This window comes from Haliotis cracherodii, unplaced genomic scaffold (genome assembly GCF_022045235.1).
Source record: "Haliotis cracherodii isolate W230 unplaced genomic scaffold, xgHalCrac1.p SCAF_16, whole genome shotgun sequence".
NCBI classification, from domain to species: domain Eukaryota; kingdom Metazoa; phylum Mollusca; class Gastropoda; order Lepetellida; family Haliotidae; genus Haliotis; species Haliotis cracherodii.
The window spans coordinates 14,262,080-14,285,552 of record NW_027266271.1 but is presented as its reverse complement, the minus strand read 5'-3'; the positions used below and the strand labels follow the sequence as shown (position 1 = coordinate 14,285,552).

Here is a 23,473-nt window from a genome sequence, read left to right as displayed (position 1 = left end):
AGATTTGTGATGATTGTCTTGAATGATATTATTTATCTGAATGTTTGCCATAAATGGGATAACATCGCGCATCATGTTGACAAGCGACATTTGATATTCAGCAAATTCCTCTGAAAGCTTTTATTTATCTTAATGTCTCCCATAAATTGCCTGGAATGACTAAAGAGGGTCTTTGATGGTCAAACCTTGATTGACAAGCTTTGTTGCAAGCAACTGTTTGTATACGTCTTTTTTCTGGTTTCAATAATTTCGTACAAACTTTCCTCTCGCGCCGATATGGATCTATGAGGGACTCTATCTGCCGAGATGGTTATCACAAATCTTGGTCGATTATTAAATAGCAAACTGTGTGAAAATTATTTTCTGGCAGATAAAGTACCGGAGAAGATCCATATCGGTGCGAGAGGACAGTTTGTAGAACATTGTTGAGTCTAGAAAGAAATATGGTAGACATTCAGATAAATAAAGCTTTCAGAGGAATTTGCTGAATGTGAAGCGTCGCTTGTCAACATGATGCATGACGTTATCCCATTCTTCGACTTTAACAAGGCGTTTTCGTACCTCCTAAAAACTGGCACTTGCTTTCTAAATAATATTTGTGAATGGCAGGTGCAACGTTAAACTGGACATGCTAACCCCCGTTTCGCAAAGAACAAAACAAACCCAGGTGTCATCACTGATTGCCAGTGGTCCATTTGTATACTTTTCATCACCATTTTGTCTTTTACGCCCAGAGAAATCAGTGGATATTCGAGACGTTTTGAATTCCTCAGAATTTGCTTTCACACCTTCTCAGGATATAGCCGGAAACGTACAATGATTTTTTAGGATTATAGAAACGGTTTTGTCGCCTTTTTTATTTGATAAATATATGTTCTTTCCTACCTTATCAGATATCGAGTTTTCTGTTTCAGTTATGTTTAATAATTACAATGGAAACTGTACATCGGGAACCTTTCAGTAGCACTGTAAAACATTCTGACGTTATCGGAACAATTTTACCACTACAGTAAATACTAAAAAGCAGCTTTTATAAATTAGTATTAAGAAAAAATATATCTCAATATCAACTGCAAATTAGACTAGGATATCATACGCAAATCTGAAGCGATATAGAAATCTACTTGTTCTGGAAAATAGGCAAAACAAAACTTACAGTTTCACTTGCGCTGGCCTGTGATGAAGAAGCCCCTCAACCTGTGCTTAAATACACAGCGCGCAGGTTTAATTGGCATAATAAAACCTTTTAAGGTTATTTATTTTAAAGAAATCTTCCATACGTCTTTACTGAACTGCAAAGTCCAAGACTTTCATTGGTCAGAATTTGGAAAGAAGAAGATGACGTTATGACCATAAAATGACTTGGTTTTAACATAATTAGATGAGTTGGGTGTGAACCATTAGTTGGGTGTGAACCATTAGTGAAGCCATTCACGGGTTTCTATAGATACACCGTAAGGACACACCTAACCCCCATGTATAACTTTTATATTTATCCCACGTGCTGTGAATCGTGCGTGCGCAAAATATATACCTATGGAATACTGTAAGGGACATTCTCGCGATCTCGCATTCTCGTGTTTTGGGCATATTTAGCTCGTTTCCAAAGGTCGAGATCGCGAGAATGCGAGATCGCGAGAATGTCCCTTACAGTATTCCATATATACCTGAGATACCAAACATTTCGAGGGTAAAAGGGATCCTGCATAACAATTTCAAAGTTATATTTCTAATGAAGTCCTAATATGCATGTCAGGTGTGTACTGTGACATAAAGATATTTAACCCTCTATACTACATACCTTCCAATCAAGGGCATGCATATTTAGTATTCACTAGGTATTTGCATAGTTTGTTTGTTCGTTTGTTGGTCAACGTCGCACTCAGCATTATTCCAGCTATATGACGGCGATCTGTAAATAATCGAGTCTGGACCAGACAAAATAGTGATTGACATCATGAGAATCAATCCACGTCAGCGAGCCTGACCACGCGATCCCGTTAGTCGCTTCTTTCGATAAGCATTGTCGCCTGTTACGGCTAACATGGGTTGCTGAAGACCTATTCTACCCCTGATCTTCACGGGTCGCGTTTACTAGCGACTGTTTTTCAAAGGCACGGGAGTTCGTGAAATTGTCTTTAGTTACTTGTTCACTCCTAATAAGTCTTCTTCACCAACATTTCCCATATCTCCTTCCTTCCTTTAGCAGATAGAATATTACTGTATGATTTCCCGTACCGTCTAATACTACTATTCATCACGATAACGCTGCAATGATCATGAACGTAACAGGTCTGTTAGAAATAAGAACCATGATTAATGCAACAGTTGTATACCCGTGAAGATTCAGGTTAGAATATGTCACCAGCAACTCATGCTTGTTGTGGGAGGCGACTAACGGGATCGGGTGGCCAGTCTTTCTGACTTGGTTGGTGCATGTCATCGTATCCCAATTGCGTAAATCGATGCTCATGATGTCATTTACTGGATCGTCTTGTCCAGACTCGATTATTTATAGACCACCGTCATATAGCTGGAATATTGCTGGAGTGTGGTGCTCATCAACAAACAAAAGCAACATTTGAAAGTTAGTACGCCCGCTTCATGAGTCGTAACATCGACGTACACACTGCCCTATATCCACCTTTGTCACCTATTTTGATAAATGTATACAATATTGGTTTTAAGCTTATTTGTATATTTGGTTTTTGTTCAAACCAAATGTCAGTTGTTCTGGAATATGTCTATTTAATTTCAATTCAAACGGGGTGCAATTATAAAATTAAATGCATTTTGAACCATTACAAAAATACCACTTAAAGTTTGTTTGTTTTGTTGTTTAACGCAGCACTCAGCAATATGCCAGCTGTTTGACGGCGGTCTGGAAATAATCGAGTCTGGACTTGAAAATTTAGTGATTGACATCATGAGCATCGATCCATGCAATCGGGATACGATGACATGCATCAACAATGTCAGCGAGCCTGACCACCCGATCCCGTGAGTCGCCTCTTACGACAAGTACGTCAGTTTTACATGTCGGATTAAATTCACGCATTAATTATATCCTGCTTAAATACACCTGGCAATGTTTTCATGTGGTTATTTTGTGTTTTTCAACGATATGTGGAGGAAAACTGGTTTGAATCATGAACTTCTATGGGATTATTTGTCAGCCTTACATGCAATCTATTGAAATTGTCATGCTTTAAACATGTCATTACTGTCATAAATAATATACTGCCGAACAAATGTAAGTTTACACCCATGCATATGTTTAGAGGTTTAAAATGAAAGATACAAAAACTTGTTATTCCATTTGAACGTGTATGTGTATGTGGGTGGGGTACGAATGTGGATGTGGATGTGGGTGTCTGCGTAGGTATGTATATTTATGTGGATGTGTATGTGGATTTGGATGTGGAGATGGTCTCAGCATGTGGATGTGCGTTTGAATGTGGGTGGGGTATGAATGTGTATGTGGATGTGGGTGTGAATGTTTATGTGGATGTGTATGTGGATTTGGACGTGGAGATGGTTGTTGGTGTGCGTTTGAATGTTGGTATGGGTGTGGGTGTGTATGTGGATATTAATGATTATGTGGATCTGTATGTGGATGTGTATGTGGATTTGGATGTGGATGTGCGTTTGAATGTGGGTGGGGTATGAATGTGCATGTGGATGTGGGTGTGAATGTTTATGTGGATTTGTATGTGGATTTGGATGTGGATGTGGAGATGGATGTTGATGTGCGTTTGAATGTGGGTGTGGGTGTGCATGTGGATGTGTATGTGTATGTGCTTGTTGATGTTGGTGTTGATGTGGTTGTTGATGTGGTTGTGGTTGTGGATGTGGATGTGGATGTGAGTAAGGGTGTGGATGTGGTTGTGGGTGTGAATGTTTATGTGTATGTGGATGTGTAGGTGGTTGTTGATATGGATGTGGATGTGGAGGTGGGTGTTAATGATTATGTTGAGGTGTATGTGGATTTGTATGTGGATTTGAATGTGGAGATGGATGTTGATGTGCGTTTGAATGTGGGTGGGTGTGTGTATGTGGATGTGTATGTGGTTGTTGATGTGGGTGTTGATGTGGTTGTGGTTGTGGATGTGGATTGTGGATGTGGATGTTAGTAAGGGTGTGGATGTGGTTGTGGGTGCGGTTGTGGATTGGTGATTGGTTAGATAAAATCATGGTTATGGTGTTGGTGTGGCGAGGAAAGGGGTTTGTACAACATACTCACCTAGGGATAAGTGAAATCACCTACCCAGGCAGCCATTGGGACAAATATTACACAATGACAAACGTTCATAACCTCAGTCACGGGCGGGATAGGATGTTAGTATACTACTGATCAGTTAGTTTCGTAAATAGTAGACATGTTCTGAAGAGGATCCATGTACAATGCATAATTACAGTCATTTCAAGTTGAGCCAGAACTTGGTTTGAAAAGCATACGACGTATGTTTAATTGCCTTAGATTGGACTTGTGAGGTATTACAACTATACATCGGTGAAGAGCCGATCAATGCTCTTATCCATGTTACCGATTAAATACGTCCAGGTTTAAATGCATTTTTGTGAAACGAGGTTCAGAGCTCAAAGAGATTTTGATTAAGGTAGTAGCGTTGTGAATAAACACAAAATGCGTTCGATACGTACACCTGAGGTTTTATTCAAAACAATTTTCAGTACAATTACTATTTGTTAGGTTAGGTACACATATTTTACAACAGTCATTGGTATACTTGAAGAACCTTGTCCCTAGCTTAAAATAACTACGGTAGTATATTTCTGAAGAAACCTAATAATTATCGACCTTCGAATCAATTGCATAATGCCATGCAGATGTACCTTGTTTGTTTACAACCTTTGTGTTGTGAGCCCTATATGCGACATCGGAATACATAACCATAGCACCATGATTACAACCCCATGTAAGTATACGCCTTTGTACCACTACGATTACAATCCCATGTGAGTATACACCTTTGTACCACAACGATTACAATCTCACGTGAATATACACCTTTGTACCACTACGATTACAATCCTAGGTGAGTACACACCTTTGTACGACTACGATTACAATCCTATGTGAGTATACACCTTTGTACAACTACGATTACAATCCTATGTGAGTATACACCTTTGTACCACTACGATTACAATCCCATATGAGTATACACCTTTGTACCACAACGATTACAATCCCAGGTTAGTATACACCTTTGTACCACTACGATTACAATCCTATGTGAGTATACACCTTTGAACCACTACGATTACAATCCCATGTGAGTATACACCTTTGAACCACCACGATTACAATCCTATGTGAGTATACACTATTGAACCACTACGATTACAATCCCATGTGAGTATACGTCTTTGTAAGACTACGATTACAATCCCGTGTGAGTATACACCTTTGTACCACCACGATTACAATCCAGCATGGTTATTACACCTTTGTACCATCACGATTACAATCCAACAAGAGTATACACCTTTATACCACCACCATTACAACACAACACCAAAATACGCTATTACACTACAACTATGAGAATCCTACATGGGTATACACCCGTACACCACCAACATTACAATGACAATTGAAAATACGCCATTATACGACCACCAATATAATCCCACGTAAGTATACACATATACAGCAACACGACTACAATCTGATATTATTATACGCCATTATATCACAAATACATTTACAAATCAATGCATTTTAGAAATATCAACATGATTTGCACAAAGTAACAAGTAAAGTATTTCCAGTTGCTCATAAAAGAACTGTAGAGATGTTAATGGAGTAATACCTATGTACATATATCACTAAAATATATTCCTACATGACACTTCATCGTCGAAATTCTGCTTCATAATACATGTACAAATATTGCATAATAAAACCATATAAATCAGATTCGTAAATGTACTGACAATGAAGTATGGTTTGTTATAGAAAATGATGATCAGTTAAGTGGGTGAGTATTGGTTTACGCCGCTTTTAGCAATATTCCAGCAATATCACGGCGGGGCACACCAGAAATGGGCTTCACACATTGTACCAATGTCGGGAATCGAACCCGGATAAAGACTTAAAGTCGAATGATAAAAATAGGACATTTGGAAACATTGCAGTTGAGAATACCCTTAAATACCAATTTAGAAGAGCATTTGCGAGAACAAGCAATCGCGTGCATGGTACAAAACGAAACAATTGATACAGCTTTCCTCTTGAAGCTTCCTTTGCGTACGCGAACGCACCGATACGAAATCAATGTTTCAAATGTTTAAAGATATAACTTATCCGTTGCTACAAAATGTTATATTGCAAATTCGTATGACTTTAGGTGAATGGGCGCCCTGAAAAATAGTTTAGGTTCTTGAGGAAATGGACTGTTTATCGACTCGAGTGGGAGAGATCATCTTCTTCTGTCAATTTTGACCTTCGTCTTCGTTTATAGATGATAAACCCAACGGCGGTTGCAACGACGGCCACGGCGATGGCGATGGCGAGGGACCCAAGACCAACCACGATTGGAACCATCACTGACTTGTTGTCAATAGATCTATCAAGGCTTGTCCTGACTGGATAAAAGACAGTGGAGTTCAGCTAAACATCATCAAAAGAAAGATTCTTTTTAACAGATGTCTAAACATTGATATATACCCTGAAAGAAATAAGTAATAAAATCACAATCATCTGACATAGTGTTGCCGAAATCCATACCAAATTAATATAAAAATGAATTGGCCATTTCTGCATGAAATGGGATTGATTTGTGTGGACAGAAAGAGGTAGTCAAGATATTTCGTGAAAACATGGAAAGATCGCCAAAACATAACCACGTGAGAGCCTGGTGACGAAACACAGCAAACATGACATGCACATAAACATGACTTTTTAGGCTATGAAAACGTTCGGTTTTCATTTGCATGCCATCACAATCTTAAAGCAAGTGAACAGAGAAAAAATGCCACCACTGTCGGAAGCCCAACGCAACAACGCCATCGGCCGACTGCAATCAGGAGAATCATCTTCAGCTGTAGCCAGGTTTTTCCACGTGGCACCAACCACCATTAGAAGACACCATTAGTGGAACTGTTATCAGACATGCGAGACAATACGTGACCTTCCCAGATCCGTCCGACCACGTATCACTACTAGAGCACAGGACAGATTCATACGGCCACGTCACGTACGTGAAAGAACCACCGGGGCCACCTCTACAACTACGGCAATACCAGGACTGCGTAGGATATCTGTCCAGACAGTGAGGAACGGTTTACGCGCTGAAGGTATTCGCTATAGACGACCAGTTCGAGGTGTCATTTGGACGGACCTGCATCGTGGTCTGCGACGTCACTGGTGTCAATGTCACAGAGCATGGCCACAACTGTGATGGAGACAAGTTTGGCTTAGTGACGAATTACGTTTTATGTTTCGCCATGCGGATGCTAGACGTCGTGTTTACAGGCGTCGCGGGGAACGTTATTCACGAAACTGCATACAGGAAGTTGACAGATTTGGTGGCGGTTGTTTAATGATGTGGGAAGCCATCTCCTACACTGACATAACAGACTTGGTGCAAGGTCTGGGGAATTTAACGGCACAAGGTAAATAGGATGAGATTCTTCGGCCACACGTCCTTCCTATTATGCAACAAGGAACAGCTTTTATCAGGAGTCATAACATTCAGGTCCTGCACTGGCCCTTCCGTTATCCAGATTTAAACTCAATAAAATATGTATGGGATGGGCTGGATCAGCGAGTGCAGAACCACAGAACCTCCGACAGTTGGCACAAGCACTGCAGGAAGAGTGGGTGAACATTCTCCAGGTCACAATTCGGGATCTGATTGCTACCATGGGACGACGATGCCAGTCAGTTTGGATCCTTATGGTGGCCAAACAAGACATTGAGAACAGATTTTTACCTTAGAAATCTAAAGTTCCATGTGTTCGATGTGGAACCTGGGTCAATGATAAGGATGTGTGCCAATTTAGAACAATCGATTACATCTATTGATTATTTATATGATACATGTAGGTATCTTGCAGATACTACCTAAGCCAGAATGGATTGATACATACAATACGTGTTATTGTTAAGTCTTGGCCTGAAATGTATCATTGGACTCACCTGCGTTTTCGCCTCCATCAGTGATAGTGATAGTGTATGTTGTGGACAAAGACCTTTCGTCACCGTCAGTTTGTCTCTTCTTCCTGCTTCCACATGTCGGCTGAAATAGGATGAGTTTAAAAGTTTGTTTAAAAGAGACTTTGTCAATTTGGGGTCATAGGATCACATAATCTTCAACTTGAAGGAGAAACGTGGGCCAAACGTTTAATATCTAAATACCTTTAGGACTAGTTAGGTCGAACTAAAATAAATATATTTATTTCATATAATAAATGATAACCTTTAAATTTATAGGGTATCAACTCTGTTATGTTCACCTGTAACATGTAACATATTAACAAAGTAATGTTTCATGCTGTTTGTGGCAATATTCCAGCAATAGCACGGAAATGGATACACAGTGTATACAAATGGGGACTTGAACCTGGGTCCTCGGTGTAACGAGCGAACGCTTTAACTACAGTATCAAGAATAAAAACTTGGCAGTTATCTCCCACAGTATCGTTTAATACACTCGGAACCATCTTAAAAGATGGATGAACGGCAACAGACGGGAATAATATACATTATACTTTCTCACCATTTCGGCTCCAGACAAGGCAACTTGCTTCACGACTTTGAAATAGACTTTGACAGCTAGGACAGGATTGGCCAGGTAAATATCATGTTCAAACACAAATATTCTGATTTCAAAGCAAATGGTATGTTTCTCTCCGGTTGGGGTGAAGAATGGCGACACGGTGAGTATTCCAGCTGCTGTATCAGGAATGCATCTGTTTCAAAATACAAGAGAGACACCTCTGTGAATGATGAAGTTGCCTATCGTAACCAACACGTAGACTTAGTTAAGAATCTTTGCATTGATAGTAATCTGCACTGAATGAAATGATCATGAGATGTTACTCCGTCAATTGAAACTCGCCGACACAAAGTGGGGACTTGTGAGAAATTTATGCTGCACCAACTATTGTAAAACTTCCTTGATTAAGATTTTTCAGTTAACAGGGTCGTATTGCCTAAGTACGCTGTAAAAATATGTTCACATACAAATAAAACGATAAAACCCTTTCCATGGCCAATGGAAATATTTGAATAAAGCAGTGTCGATTGTACGATTCCAACCATATCATGAGCATGTGTTTATGAATCACCATCAAATAGTTATCATAAAGCGTGTTCGCGAAAAGTTGAGGCCTTGAATGTTGTAACCTTGATAAAAAAAAGCCATGCTAAATATAAACATGATCAGGAATGTGTTTCCTTAATACACATTTGGTGTGTTCTATCTCAACGCATTTAGGTCTAAACACATGAAATGAGCTATCGTTTCACATTTATTGATATTGATATTTTAACGTTTTTAGAATTTTAGCTAGTTTAAACATGTTCCGAATTTAAACATGTTTAAAGCTACAAATATGTGACGAATTTTAACATGTTTAGAAATAAAAATGAATATTAGGCACTCATATTAGACAATAAATCAAATTTAGATACCATCTATAATATGTATTGAAATCAGATCTCCATCTCACCCCCCCCCCCCCACCCCCCACCCCCCCCAACACACACCCAATTAAAGGCCAATAAAAACATAGATTAAACATGGGTTTAACGCCGCTTTTACCAGTATCCAGTTACATCGCGGCATGTCAGCTTAATGTGGGAGGAAAGTCCGAAGTGATGCAGGTACCAGACGTTTACCACCCCGGTGAAACCCACCAGCACGGGTACGGTGCTGACAAAACAAGAAATATAATTGGGGCGAACCGGGACACAAACCAACAATAATAATTTTCTGGCGTGCCCAAGAGACGCACGCAACTCTTCACAGCGAATTGCGGCGTAAGTAAGTACAAGTCAGTAAGGCTAGGTTTAGAAGACATGCGTGTTTTTTTTTATAGTATGTACTTTATCAAATGAATTCATTCATGTAGGTATGATATGTCCGTTTATTTTAAGGGCACTTACCCCTTATCGTACAGAGTAATCGATCTCTTGTCCGGGATCGGTCTGTTGTTGTGAACGGTGATTTTGTGGATAACAATACCGTCTAAACCGGGTACTGTGGAGGGTAACCAAACAGAGAAAGTCATAATAATAATAATAATAATAATAATAATGATGATGATAATAATATTATTGATAATAATAATGATGATGATGATGATGATGATGATGATGATGATAATGACAATGTACAAATACAGAAATGCAATATATACAAAAAGGTGTGACGTGACGTAACGTGACGTGACGTCTCGTGTAATATTACATGATCACTTTAGGCCACACCTTGATGTTACTGTTACACCGCCAGAAAACACATTCGAAGCGACCCGTGTATACTGTTATTTCAACCAAATGAAGTACAGATAAAATAATTCGTACTTTCTTTAACGGAGATACATATCTTCACTGTGGTACCGAGAGTCAGGGGCGGAGTCAGGGAACTTCCGTCTGCTGCCGTGGAGGTCAGAATAGCTGGAACATAGTTTGCCGTCTCGCGTACGACTGATCCATCATGGAAGCTGAAACAGAGATTTGCCGGTTTAACTGTCGAGTATTTGATACCGTATAGTGAATTTGAAACCGACGCGTTAGGTCTCTAATGTTAAATTTCCGAGCATCGAATACTCAAAAACACAAATCTGGAGAAATCTGCTTCAACCAAGTTAGCGGACCTGACCACCCGATTCCGTTAGTCGCCTCTTACGACAAGCATAGTCACCTTTTACAACAAGCATGGGTTGCTGAAGACCTAATTTACCCCGGATCTTCGCGGGTCACGTTGTTTGGGAAAATATACTATTTTATTAATGTGGTATCGATTTCGTCAAGCTGAATGGTATGTTTTCAAATTTGGGATTGAGATAAAATATTACATTAAAAAAAATATTCATACACCGTGAAAAAAACTTCCGAGATCCGATTCAATTTAACGTCTTCCAACCAATCAGAGTGCAGCACACTCCCATTTATTTTACAATCTGTCATGAAAGACTAAAGGACTAAGTAAAGGAAGGTAAATCATACGAATAGCGTGGCTCTCATACCGTTCTCGATTGATAGGACTTTAAATGCGATTTAATATCACCTTGTTGTCTTACAGTGAGCGAGTGAATCAGTGAGTTGGGTTTAGCTTTGCTCTGAACACTGATTCAATTTCGTCACGGCGTGTCAGCCCAGTGAAGGAGAAGGTACAAGTAATGTCTGATTGACTTATCAATAATGACCTATTTATATCACTTATTAACATCAGCAAAAATACAAATTTTCGTAATTAATCATTTTATATCATATAGACATTTATAGTGTTGATTTTTTTCTGGTAAGAAGAAACGGAGAATAATTCCCCAATGTAGAAAAACATAATTAAAAGATGGTTTATGTAAGATTATTGTTATCTCATATATACAACGTACAACTAAATGTCATGTTTGTACATTTCACTCATTATACTTACCATGTATTTTAATGACACATATTTTACGATGATTGGTGAGTGAGTGAGTGAGTATGGTTTTACGCCGCTTTTAGAAAAATCCCATCAATATCAATGGGTTTCACACAGTTTACCCATGTTGGGAATCGAACCCGGGCCTTCGACGTGACGAGCAAACGCTTTAACCACTAGGCTACCCCACATGTACACAATCTACGTACCCTTTGAACTGAATAAATAAATAAAACATGTTGTAAAAGTGTGATACTCTACTTCAAATCCAGAGGAATTGCATAGTACCCGACCCATGAAGATCCTGGTTAAAATAGGTCAGCAACCCATGCTTCTCGTCGGAGGTGACTAACGGGATCGAGCGGTCAGGCTCGCTGACTGGGTTGAAGCATGTCATCGTATCCATATTGCGTAGATCGATGCTCATGATGTCAATTAGTGGATCGTCTGGTCCAGACTCGATTATTTATGGACCGCCGTCATATAGCTGGAATATTGCTCGGTGATGGGGTAAACAACAAACAAACAAAGCATAGTACTCTACCTGTTAGTGTCATACGTATTGACGATATGGAGGGAGTTGTTGTCGTATCGACAGGTGAAGGTCACCTTCTCATCAGTGCATGATTTAATGCCGGAAGTGTATTGCACCAACAGCGAGAGCTCGTACGAAGTGTAGTTTCCCTGTGATTGGAGAGTGCACAATAACAACTTCAATAAAAGCGACAATAACATTTTCCATAATTAAAATTAATATCCAGTAAAAGTTTATGAATCACTTTGACATAGTGATTATACTCTGAGTTCGCGAAGAGATTAGCGTGTCCTGGTGGAAACACATGCAAAGGCAAGTCAAGGAAACAATACGGGAACCATTGATCCTAGTCTAATTTGGGGAATTGTATCTCACATAATTTTTATCACCGATGCGTTACATTTGGATATGTCATCCCATAAAACGTTTTGAGAGTTTTGCTGAGGCCTTGAATGTTGTTAATAACTTAATACCGTCTCGTCCAAGATTTTCGCACTTGCATAACGACGTGCATGCATGTGTGTTTGTGTGGCTGCTTGTAATAGTCCGGACTGACGCCGATTTATAGTGCCACTGAGATACCATGCCTCAGTTGAACATGGATGTCACACTCAGACACAGTATACTGACTCCGAGCCGACCAGTCCTTGTTTTAGACTCTTAATGCCGAGTGACAAACAAGGTAACAATAAGTACGTCCTTTGGCATGACGCGGTCGGGGATAGCACCCCGGACCTTCCGCTGGCAGACGCTCTACCACTTGACCACGGAGGCGATCAATTTTCAAAGATGTTCAGTTAGTCGTAAATTGTCTGTCTATTTGTTTGACATTACATTATGAAGTGTTCTTGACCAGTTTTCGCAGCAATGACCGATCGACGGGCATCTTAATTTGTATATATAGATCATTGCTATGTGCGTGTTAAAACTTACGTCGACAGTTGGTCCCAGTTCACCACACGTGCCGTTGTAGGGAATTGCGGCAGCATAGCCCTTGCACCAGTCCACGATGCCGTCGCTTGGATCAGCTGGGCTAGGGGCCAGTGTCAGGTTGCACTCGGAGACATTCTGGAAGTTTTTGACGTACACAACTCCAGAAAATGTGTCGAGGGAGAAAGGGGTGATACAGACACTGAAGTTGGTAGGATTGCACTGGTGATAATCTGAAAGTTATGTTACAGCACTTTGGTATAATATGAACGGGAAAAAATAACCAAAAGATGAATGTTGTTGATTTGATCTAAGCTCACCTCACCGACCATTTGATATTCGCGGATGTCTCTGAACATTCTTGAAAATTAAAAAAATACATTGTTGCAACGTGTTTTTCTTGAAATAAAATTCAGGCTAATATGTGTGAATAAATGCAGTCAAGTCTCGTTAATCCGACAATCGGCTTTATCCGACACAAATAATTGGAACCGATGAAATCAGTGCTATTTAGACCCGTTAATCAGACAGTCTCGCACTCCAACTCCGACACACTTAATTTGCAACGAATTTCTGAAATCACTCATTAATCAGTCTCGTTGATCCGAGTCAGTGATCAGCGTACTCATCTGCCCGCGAGTACACAGCCCGTGCTTTGATGCAAGAATAGCTGCATATTTCAACGGCTGGAGAGATAAAATTGCTTAACAATAAACAATTACTGCTTTAAATAAACAAAGCAGGATTAATCACATACCTAGATTACTCCAATCTCATTAAAATCGTGAGCGAGTAAGTATGGTTTTACATCGCTTTTTGCACCCGTCATAAACACATGCAAACTAAGGCAAGTCAATTGGCAAGCGGTCAAAAGCTCCAGGCTGGCATAGCCAGGTGCTGATATCGTATCTCGCTAGAGACCGGGTTGTTATTCATCCTTAGGACAAACAATTTTTATAAGTCTTTATAGTGTTGCCACTATCCCTAGTGTACAGTGCACACACCCAGATGGTGGAAACACGAATACGCACATACACCCGAAACAGAAGTTTCAAAATGTGTCGTGTCATCCTGTGCAACAGTGTTTTTCGTTCAGGAAATATTATACATGTTTTCCTTCAGTTCCTCGAGTTAAAACACGACATGTCAGTTATCTTAGAAAGAAAATGGGAAGTGTTGCAAGTCTAAGGTGGTTACCACTTTGGTGAAACCCACCAAAATGGATATGGTGCAGACAAACCATGGATCATAATCAGGGCGAATCTGGGATTCAAACCCATAATCATAGGATCTTGGCACGTGCAGGATGCAGCTTTGCGCAGCGAATTGCTGCGTCTTTGGCGATTGAACACCTGTCTTACAATAACTATTTATTTTGACGTATGTAAAACTCTTGATAGGTGATACTTTAGATTAAATTTTGAAAATAGAATGTCATTGTAAGTGCTTTCCTTTCAACTTACAGGCATTTTTGTCACATAGCTCTCCTGCAAAGCCGGGATCACAGATGCATGCACCGTTCACACACGTCCCGTTCACGCACGCTTGGTTGCATGGAGACAAGGTGTCTGTTACAAAGAAACAAACATGCAGGCACAATTTATTTGTAAGAATATAATGTTTGTTATACACTTAAAGAGATCCGACATACACAATACAATCAAGAAAGTAATAAATTAAAGTCACCATTTTCTCAAAATCCTACATAGTAAACACATGAAATGAGCAGTTGTCTTATAGCTTAAACAACACCTTAGTACAACATCCCCCATCTTCCCGAGGCAAGAGAGTTAACTGACTTTAAAAGTCCAGTTTCCACCCTTGTGAACTAGGCATGAATTACTGGGCTCGATCGTAGCGCCACCAGTGGCTAATACCAGTTATGTCCCTTCTAAGACTCCCCTATGGACCAATCAGATTCCACCTCTCGTATCCTTTGCGTTTGTATCACACAAAATGCGCCCAGTCAGGACGATCTGATCGATAATCAAGATCTATATTGTGATAAAACAGGTCTTACATCGCGAAATGCATCAAATCACGTGAGTACCTTGATCAAAAGCATGAAAAGATTTGGAAAATATCTGCTGACAACGAGTTGGCGGTGCACATGCTTTGCAAATCCTGCAATCGATCGAAATCTGCACGATAGTTTACGAACCGGATTTCGATTTCGGTGCGCGATTTTGATTGGAATGTGATTGGATCGTTAGTCCAGCCAAAATGTAACTCCAATATACCAGCCTAGTTCGGCAAGGGTGGAAACTGGACTTTCATAGTCAGTTAACTCTCTTGCCTCGAGAAGGTGAACATCCCAATAATCCCATGTTTAAGTTCTAAACATGTTTTGAATTAAAACATGTTTAGAACAAAATGCACATAAATGTGTATTATCCTGATCCTAGAATCAAAAGATGTTTATAAAAAAGTGCATGTCATTGGAGATTAAGGAAAATATGGAAAAGATGTGTAATATTTTTTTTGAATATTGAAATTAGATGTGCAAATCAGATTCACACGAACTTCCAGGAAAGGCGACAAACGTTCTACAATATCAACATATAAATGCACAAAAAGAGGAAGTTAAGTATAAAGATGACTAGAAAAATGGACATTTTGGGACGGCAACAGTTTTCGTAGAACAGGTGGTAGCGTGAAGGACCACAAATAAAGAGGTTGGAGGTTCGTGTCCCGTCATGGTTTAAAACATTTCTTTTTCATAAATGTGTTGCATGACTAAACGCACAGGAAACGAAAGCTGGTTCAGGATCTAAACACGCTGTTCAGAATGTAAAACTGTTGACGTGATGTTGACTCTGTTTATTATCTCGCCATGGTTTTTAGTGCAGATCACGGTATGTTCAAGCGTGGATGACTAAGAGATTGTTACAGTTTGTGTCATACCCAGTCAGTTTCTCACCTTCGGGCAATTTTCACACTTTTCATTCGTTAAATCAGTATGATAACTACTACTGCTACTACTACTACTACTACTACTACTACTACTACTACTACTACTACTACTACTACTACTGCTGCTGCTACTACTACTACTACTACTACTACTACCACCACCACCACTACTACTACTACTACTACTACTACTACTACTACTACTACTACTACTACACTGTTGCTACACGTAACTCGGTGTGATATAATATAATAATAAGTAAATGAGTGTTTCAACAATGTGGCATTGCAGAAACTGAAAAAAATGCCAAGAACATAACGTGAGTTAAATATTGATTGACTAATTCAACCATATAACGGCACGTTTTAAGTCAGATTGACTTCTACAGTGTAGATCTCACCATCAATTCCACAGTTGACCCCAGAAAACCCAGATGTACAGTCACAGTAGCCATAAGTTGGGCGACAGCCGTCGTCTATGCAGGTACCGTTGTTGAGACAGGGTTGACTCTTACCACGACCACAGTGGAAGGGATCCGGAGCTGACAGGACAATCACAAGGCAATATAAAAGAAGATATTGATGCAAAGCAAGGACTTTAAACAGTAACCGTTTGAAATGTTAAAAAATATTGCTGTGTTTGCTGAAATTAATAAGAACAAATTAGAAATAACATTCAGAATAAAGAACTATGTATGTATACATTGATGGATGACCTAATGAAAATCTCTTGTCACAGCCAAACAGTATTTATTCACAATCGACGATACTTTAGCAAGTGATGTGAGCGAGAGAGCAAATCCATAGGTGAGTGAGTTAATGAATCAGCAGGTGATTTATGCACAGGTGGATGTTCACCCATTCTAATATTGTGTTAGCGAGACAAAGAGGGCTCGAATGACACAATAACGCGAACGCACACACGCACGCACACACAGAGACGCACGCACATACGCACGCACACACGCACGCACGCACACACACACACACACACACACACACACACACACACACACACACACACACACACACACACACAAACACTCGAGTGAAACATACAAAATGGACCGCGAATTCAGATACAGATATGCACAAACACACCTCAGAAACGCCGCTACACAGAGAGACAGTAAAAGGAGGCACCCATGTGATGTCACGCATTACAGATGGTGAACCGATAGGACACACATATTGGTTATATCTCCATGTACAGATAACAATGATTTATAAAATACTTTGCAGTTGTTAATGTCAAAGAAATTTAATCTGTTCTATTTAATCTTTGAAGGCGCTTGTTTCAAGGCGTTCGATTCAGACATGTTAGAAATGCTTCTTTAATAATAAACGGTTAAACGTTAATTGTTATCCGTTAGGTACACTTGACGTATCATCTCTCGACAGTAGTCCTGAGCATGCGCCATAAGTTTTCACTTGCCAATGATATACGCAGGACACCGTGAAACACCTTAAGGGTTAATAAATTCACTAACGCTTTATGATGATGGTGATCACACTGTCATCGTCTTTGATTGTCACGTAGACGGTGATGTTGTCCTTGAGATATGGGCCTGTGATGACGACAGTGAACACCTCTGAAGGTTCCTCTATCTGCAAAAAGATGAGATGCAGACTCCCTGAACCCAACGTGTGACGTCACGACCTAAGAAGAGGTCTCGCATTTGAGCCCAAAAGTCTCGAACTATGGATAACCTTGACTTTCATTGCGTCCGTCATTTTTATTGTTATTGTTTATGTTGTTTTTATTGTAAATGATGGTAAACAATTTGATGATTTAACATACTCTCGCTCTATGGAGATTTATGTCCCTAATTTGACGGCATTCGATTGTGTTCCTCACAGTCATTCTTGAAATAATTGTTTTGTATGGCAACAGTGAAATCTCCATTCCCATTGTGGGTACTTTAACAAAGCAGCTCTGTACATCACCATGCCTATTGTGGTTACTTTAACAAAACAGCTCTGTACATCATTATCCCTATCGTGGTTACTTTGACAAAGCAGCTCTGTACTCCACCATGCCTATGGTGGGTACTGTAAGAAACCAGCTCTGTAACTTATCAGCATGCTTTTTGTGGTTACTTTAACAAAGCAGCTCTGTACACCACCATGCCTATTGTTGTTACTTTCACAAAGCAACTCTGTACATCACCATGCCTATTGTAGGTACTGTAACAAAGCAGCTCTATAACTAATCAGCATGCCGTTTTATATCGTGACCACTGGAAGAAACTGCAAGATTCTCACCAGATCATTTATGAGAGAGGCCAAAGGTATGGTTTTGCTCGTTTCGTTCTCAGCGAATTCAAACCATTTTTCAATCCCCTCGTGGGCAATGTCCTGCCCTGGTACGGCAGTCCCTGCTTGTATCTGTATTTGCACTGTAAAGTTGCGGGTCGAGGCATCGGCCCTCTCCAGTTTCAGTGTGATGTTGTTGTTGGATTGTCCCTCCTTTACCGTGATGTTGCCGGGTTGCTTCAGCTCGACTGGGGCGACTGTGGAAGCAAACATCAATGTCAATGCGTCCACGTAGAATTTGGTATTAGGGTTAGTGAGTTGGGTTTAAGCATCTTTTTGAATTAACTTAGCCAAAGCACGGCGGAGCATCATAAAGTTGCTTCACACAAGTACCCAAATAGAAAATCGAACCTAGACCGTCGGCATGTGAAGCCAATACTGTCACCACTATGCCACCCAAATGCCACGTGGAACATGATATGCCATCCGTTGTCGTCACTATTGTACAGTGATTCTTAAATCTATGTGTATGGTGTAATCGGAATCGTACAATGAACACTTCTTTCAGTGCCGCCGGGTTTTGTCGCTTTCATATACCTATAGAAAGGTGTTGTTGAAAATTACTGCACTTATACAGCGACGTGCATGCACGTGTGTGCATGTGCGTGTATGTGTGGCTGCTTGTACTAGTCCAGACTTAAGCCGATTTATAGTGCTATTCCACTGAGTTTGATAAGAAAACTCCACTCAGACACAATATCCTGACTTCGAGCCGACCTTGTTTTAGCCCCTTAGTACCGAGCGCCAGATAGGTAAGAACAAGTACCTTCTTCTAACGTCTGTTTAACGACTGGTGGGGGTGGAGGCTCCGGGCATTCCCTCCTCCCGCTGAACCCCGGGGGCAGTGCTGAAGAAAGGAATCGGTAGAAGGAATTTATACAAAGTATTGTGATTTTAATTTTGAAAAATAAAAATTATTTGCCTCCAACCTTTTCAGGATTAATAATTTATGTTATGTCTTTTTTAACTAATTCTTATCTGTTCTGAACATACGTTCATTGTCAATGATGCATATTGTCACGTTGACGTCGCTTTCTCCTAAGAAGGAGTCTGTGATCCTCAACAGGAATGTTTCAAAGGGGTCGAGAACCTGAGAAGTGAATGAAGATATTGTTTGTTTTGTTTCTTTGTTTGTTTATTGTTTAACGCCGCACTTAGCATTATTCCAGCTGTAAGACAGCGGTCTGTAAATAATCGAGTCTGGACCAGACAATCCATCGATTGATATCATGAGCATCAATCCACGCAATTGTGATTCGATGACATGCATGAACCAAGTCAGCCTGACCACCCGATCCCGTTAGTCGCCTCTTACGACAAGCATTGTCGCCTGTTACGACAAGCATGGGTTGCTGAAGACCTATTCTATTCACGGGTAAACATGGTATCTATTACAACTTGACTGTGCAGACTTTAGTGCATATGTACTTACCTTATCATCGGTTATGCGTACGACCAAACGAATTGATGCCAGTGTACCCGGCACTCTGTGTATTATACTAGTCCTTGCTGTGTAGTCTAACCCAGCCGATGTTGTTTCATCCACTAACGAGGACTGAAAAGCCATGATCAGCTTGTTAAGGTATAATGATTCTCAAAATATTCCAACATTATACTTATACTAAACGTTTAAGTGTCCTTCACCCTGCCAACATGTCACTGGTTATTTGGAAAATACCAGCTCGACTTTATCAGATCCTCAAAACATTGTTTGTTTGTTTTGTTTGTTGTTTGACGCCGACAAGTAGTGTCTCTACACTGGAATAAGAGTGGTCACCCGTCTCTACACTGGACTAGTAGTGGTCACACTGGAATAGGAGTGGTCACCTGTCTCTACACTGGAATAGTCGTGGTCACTTGTCTCTACACTGGAATAGGAGTGGTCACCTGTCTCTACACTGGACTAGTAGTGGTCACTTGTCTCTACACTGGAATAGTAGTGGTCACTTGTCTCTACACTGGAATGGTAGTGGTCACCTGTCTCTACACTGGACTAGTAGTGGTCACTTGTCTCTACACTGTAATAGTAGTGGTCACTTGTCTCTACACTGGAATAGTAGTGGTCACCTGGCTCTACACTGGAATAGTAGTGGTCACCTGTCTCTACACTGGAATAGTAGTGGTCACCTGTCTCTACACTGGAATAGTAGTGGTCACCTGTCTCTACACTGGAATAGTAGTGGTCACCTGTCTCTACACTGGACTAGTAGTGGTCACTTGTCTCTACACTGGAATTGGAGTGGTCACCTGTCTCTACACTTGAATAGGAGTGGTCACCTGTCTCTACACTGGAATAGTAGTGGTCACCTGTTTCTACTCTGGGCTAGCATTTTGTTTGTGTTTTTTTTCTTTTACATCACTCAGCAAATACTTCACGGCTTTCTGTATGTAATCGAATCTGGACCAAACAATCTAGTGACTGACACCATGAGCATCGAGCATGTACGCAATTTGGGGTACGATGACATACATCAACAAAGTCAGCGAGTCTGACCACCCGATCCTTAGTCCCCTCTTACGACACGCATGGGCATGTCACATCCTAACTTGCATCTTCACGGGGGCAAAATATCAACATGCATTCTTGTGTAAACAGTGCAAATATAAACATATGCATGCTCGTTATATGATTGCATTAAGGTCATCATGATGTTTATAGTCTACTTTGGGTGCGTTGCAAACAGCCAATCTTTAGTCATAAATTCATCGGCTCGTCATCAAGCCTCTTTCATGACGTTCTTCATTAGGGCGAAGCTACCAAGCGATAGTCGCGCCGCCATTTTGGAAAGGTGCGGAAGCGCTTCGAGCTGTTGCAGACCCCTGGTAAGCGATTCGTGGCAAGCAAAGCTCCTTATATCTTGCAGAATTTTACAACGAATGTTGTTACCATCACATTCAGTAAGACTGACTACCGTGACCTACCTTAAAGCCCCAGTAACCAGTACCCGGGAGGTTGTTATTCGTGACTGTCAGAGTCAGGATGCCGGCCGACTCGTCTACTTTCACGGGGGAACTGGGGCTCACAGTTATACTACCTGAAACTATAATGATTACTTTACAAACGTCATTGGCACTACCCGGCCTTCACCATCAGACTGTTGCTCCTCAACAACCTGTCGCACCGTCGTTGACAACGGCATCAAATACGCCAAGGCTACCAACCCCACTACCCGCCCCAGTGGATGTTGAACACAGATGTTCTACTTGGAGAAAGATTGCACTCCCGTGGCTCATCATTCATACAATTTTGGGCGGAATACCCCATGGACTGTAAGGCTGTGAACTTGATATAGATCATCAGACATGAATGTGTTACATGATGACATTCATGTCATTGGATTGGAACATTAATAACATGTGACATCAACACTTGAAGACTTTTCAGTTCATTTCAACAAGCAGTCAAGATTTGACTGTCTTATTTAGTCCTTGTCATACCTTTTGCAAGATGATTATGTACATTTCCGGTACAATATCTTGTGTTGCATTACGTTCTGTTTCCTTTTCTGTATTCCAGATCTCCATCATTTGTGATGTCGAATAAAGACACACACACACACACACACACACACACACACACACACACACACACACACACACACACACACACACACACACACACACACACACACACACACACACACACACACACACACACACACACACACACACACACACTATTTAGAGAGAGGACCAGGACAGCCAGCTAGCCAGACAGACAGACAGACAGAGAGATACAGTGAGTGAGTGAGTACGTGAGTGAGTGAGTGAGTGAGTGAGTGAGTGAGTGAGTGAGTGAGTTGGGTTTAACGTCGCTATTAACAGTTATATTGCGGCGTGTCAGCTTAATGTGGCAGGAGAGCCCAAAGTGATGCAGGTCTCGGACGTTGACCACTTCGGTGAAACCCACGAGCACCGGTATGGTGCTGACAAACCTAGAAACATAATCGTGGCGAACTGGGATTCGAACCCACAATCATAGGTTTCTGTGCGCGCCCAAGGGACGCAACACTGCACAGCGAATCGCGGCGCCTTTGACGACTGGGCCATCCAAGAGATACAAACACGATAGAGAGTACACACAAAACAGCAGATACATCTAGTTTAGATTCACACGGAATATTCCGACGCATAAGCACACACATTCACACGTACACACAAACACCTCAAAAACATACAGTCTCGCGCGCACACACGCACGCACACACACACACCGATACAAACACGATAGTGGGTAGAGTAAAAACTGCAGATACCACTCCCCCACGTTTATATAAGAACACATTCACTCGTACACACACGCACACGTACGCGTACATACACACACACACACACGCACGCACGGACACACGCACACACGCACGCACGCACGCACACACACACACAATAACCATGGCAGAGACTACTTACAGAAAGGATCAGGATAATCAAACACAGGCACACACAATAGTAGATACTACTCACCCTTATTTAGAGAGAGGGCCAGGACAGACACATACACAGGCACACACAATAGTAGATACTACTTACCCCTATTTAGAGTGAGGACCAGGATAATCAGACACATGCACACCACGCACGCTCTCCGTCTCCCCCTAACCCCCACTTACCCCTAGTTCCAGAGAGGGCCAGGACAAGCAGATACACACTGAAGAGTGGGTTGGCTGAACTTGACTTCTCCATCTGCTAGGTATGAAAACATATGATAACCATTACAGATCTTCTGACAAAAAAATGCTTAGTCAGCAGTTTTGAAGTTAATAGGTAGATCTAACGCCATTTGAGAGAATCTTCTTACATTAGATTTTCCTGTTGCTTAGATAGTTTTGCACGAAATTCAATGTTCAATGTTCAAAGTAGCCACAAAATGACAAACTTCAAAACAAAACATGTGCCATCAAAATTTCTATTGATATTCTTATGAGAAAATGTACTGTGCAGTCACACTACCGTGAAGAAGAAACAGTTACATGCTTAGTTACATACTGTATATGTGCGTTAACCTGTTCGTTGACAAATACATTTTCAATTGACTCATAAACACAATTTTAAGATTGTAAGTTGTAGCCGTTTCACAAGGTGTATATGTAGTGTTACGCGTGCCGCGTAAATTGTTATACCACATATACTCAGAGTGATACTGCTACAACGAATT

At 40.8% G+C, this 23,473-nt stretch overlaps 2 protein-coding genes and 1 long non-coding RNA gene across 3 annotated transcripts in view; all 3 read right to left on the bottom strand.

Moving 5' to 3' along the window:
• The window catches only part of LOC139463854 (uncharacterized), a 117,372-nt gene extending 116,209 nt beyond the window's left edge, over positions 1–1,163 (bottom strand). The window contains exon 1 of the mRNA XM_071245232.1: positions 1,157–1,163. The gene's annotated coding sequence lies outside the window, so the exon portion shown is untranslated. The remainder of the gene's footprint in view (positions 1–1,156) is intronic.
• Positions 1,164–8,868: 7,705 nt separating this feature from the next.
• LOC139463407 (uncharacterized) lies at positions 8,869–10,692 on the bottom strand. The gene is made up of 3 exons (XR_011653045.1): positions 10,559–10,692; positions 10,139–10,232; positions 8,869–8,940 (listed from the first exon to the last, which is right to left on the bottom strand). It is a non-coding gene; the product is annotated as an uncharacterized lncRNA (long non-coding RNA).
• Positions 10,693–12,164: 1,472 nt separating this feature from the next.
• LOC139464195 (uncharacterized) lies at positions 12,165–23,001 on the bottom strand. Its single transcript, XM_071245722.1, has 9 exons — positions 22,929–23,001; positions 21,241–21,353; positions 19,312–19,408; positions 18,268–18,515; positions 17,517–17,610; positions 16,404–16,544; positions 14,553–14,657; positions 13,093–13,322; positions 12,165–12,308 (listed from the first exon to the last, which is right to left on the bottom strand). The coding sequence occupies exons 1-9, from the start codon at positions 22,999–23,001 to the stop codon at positions 12,165–12,167; spliced, it is 1,245 nt and encodes a 414-aa protein (XP_071101823.1).
• Between the last annotated feature and the right edge of the window lie 472 nt (positions 23,002–23,473).

Coding starts and splice junctions, on each gene's coding strand:
- LOC139464195 (XM_071245722.1), bottom strand. CDS start 23,001: ATGGAGAAGTCAAGTTCAGCCAACCCACTCTTCAGTGTGTATCTGCTT. Junction 19,409..21,240: donor CTGGTTACTGGGGCTTTAAG/GTAGGTCACGGT, acceptor TTCACTTCTCAG/GTTCTCGACCCCTTTGAAAC. Junction 16,545..17,516: donor GACAATCAAAGACGATGACA/GTGTGATCACCA, acceptor TTGTCCTGTCAG/CTCCGGATCCCTTCCACTGT.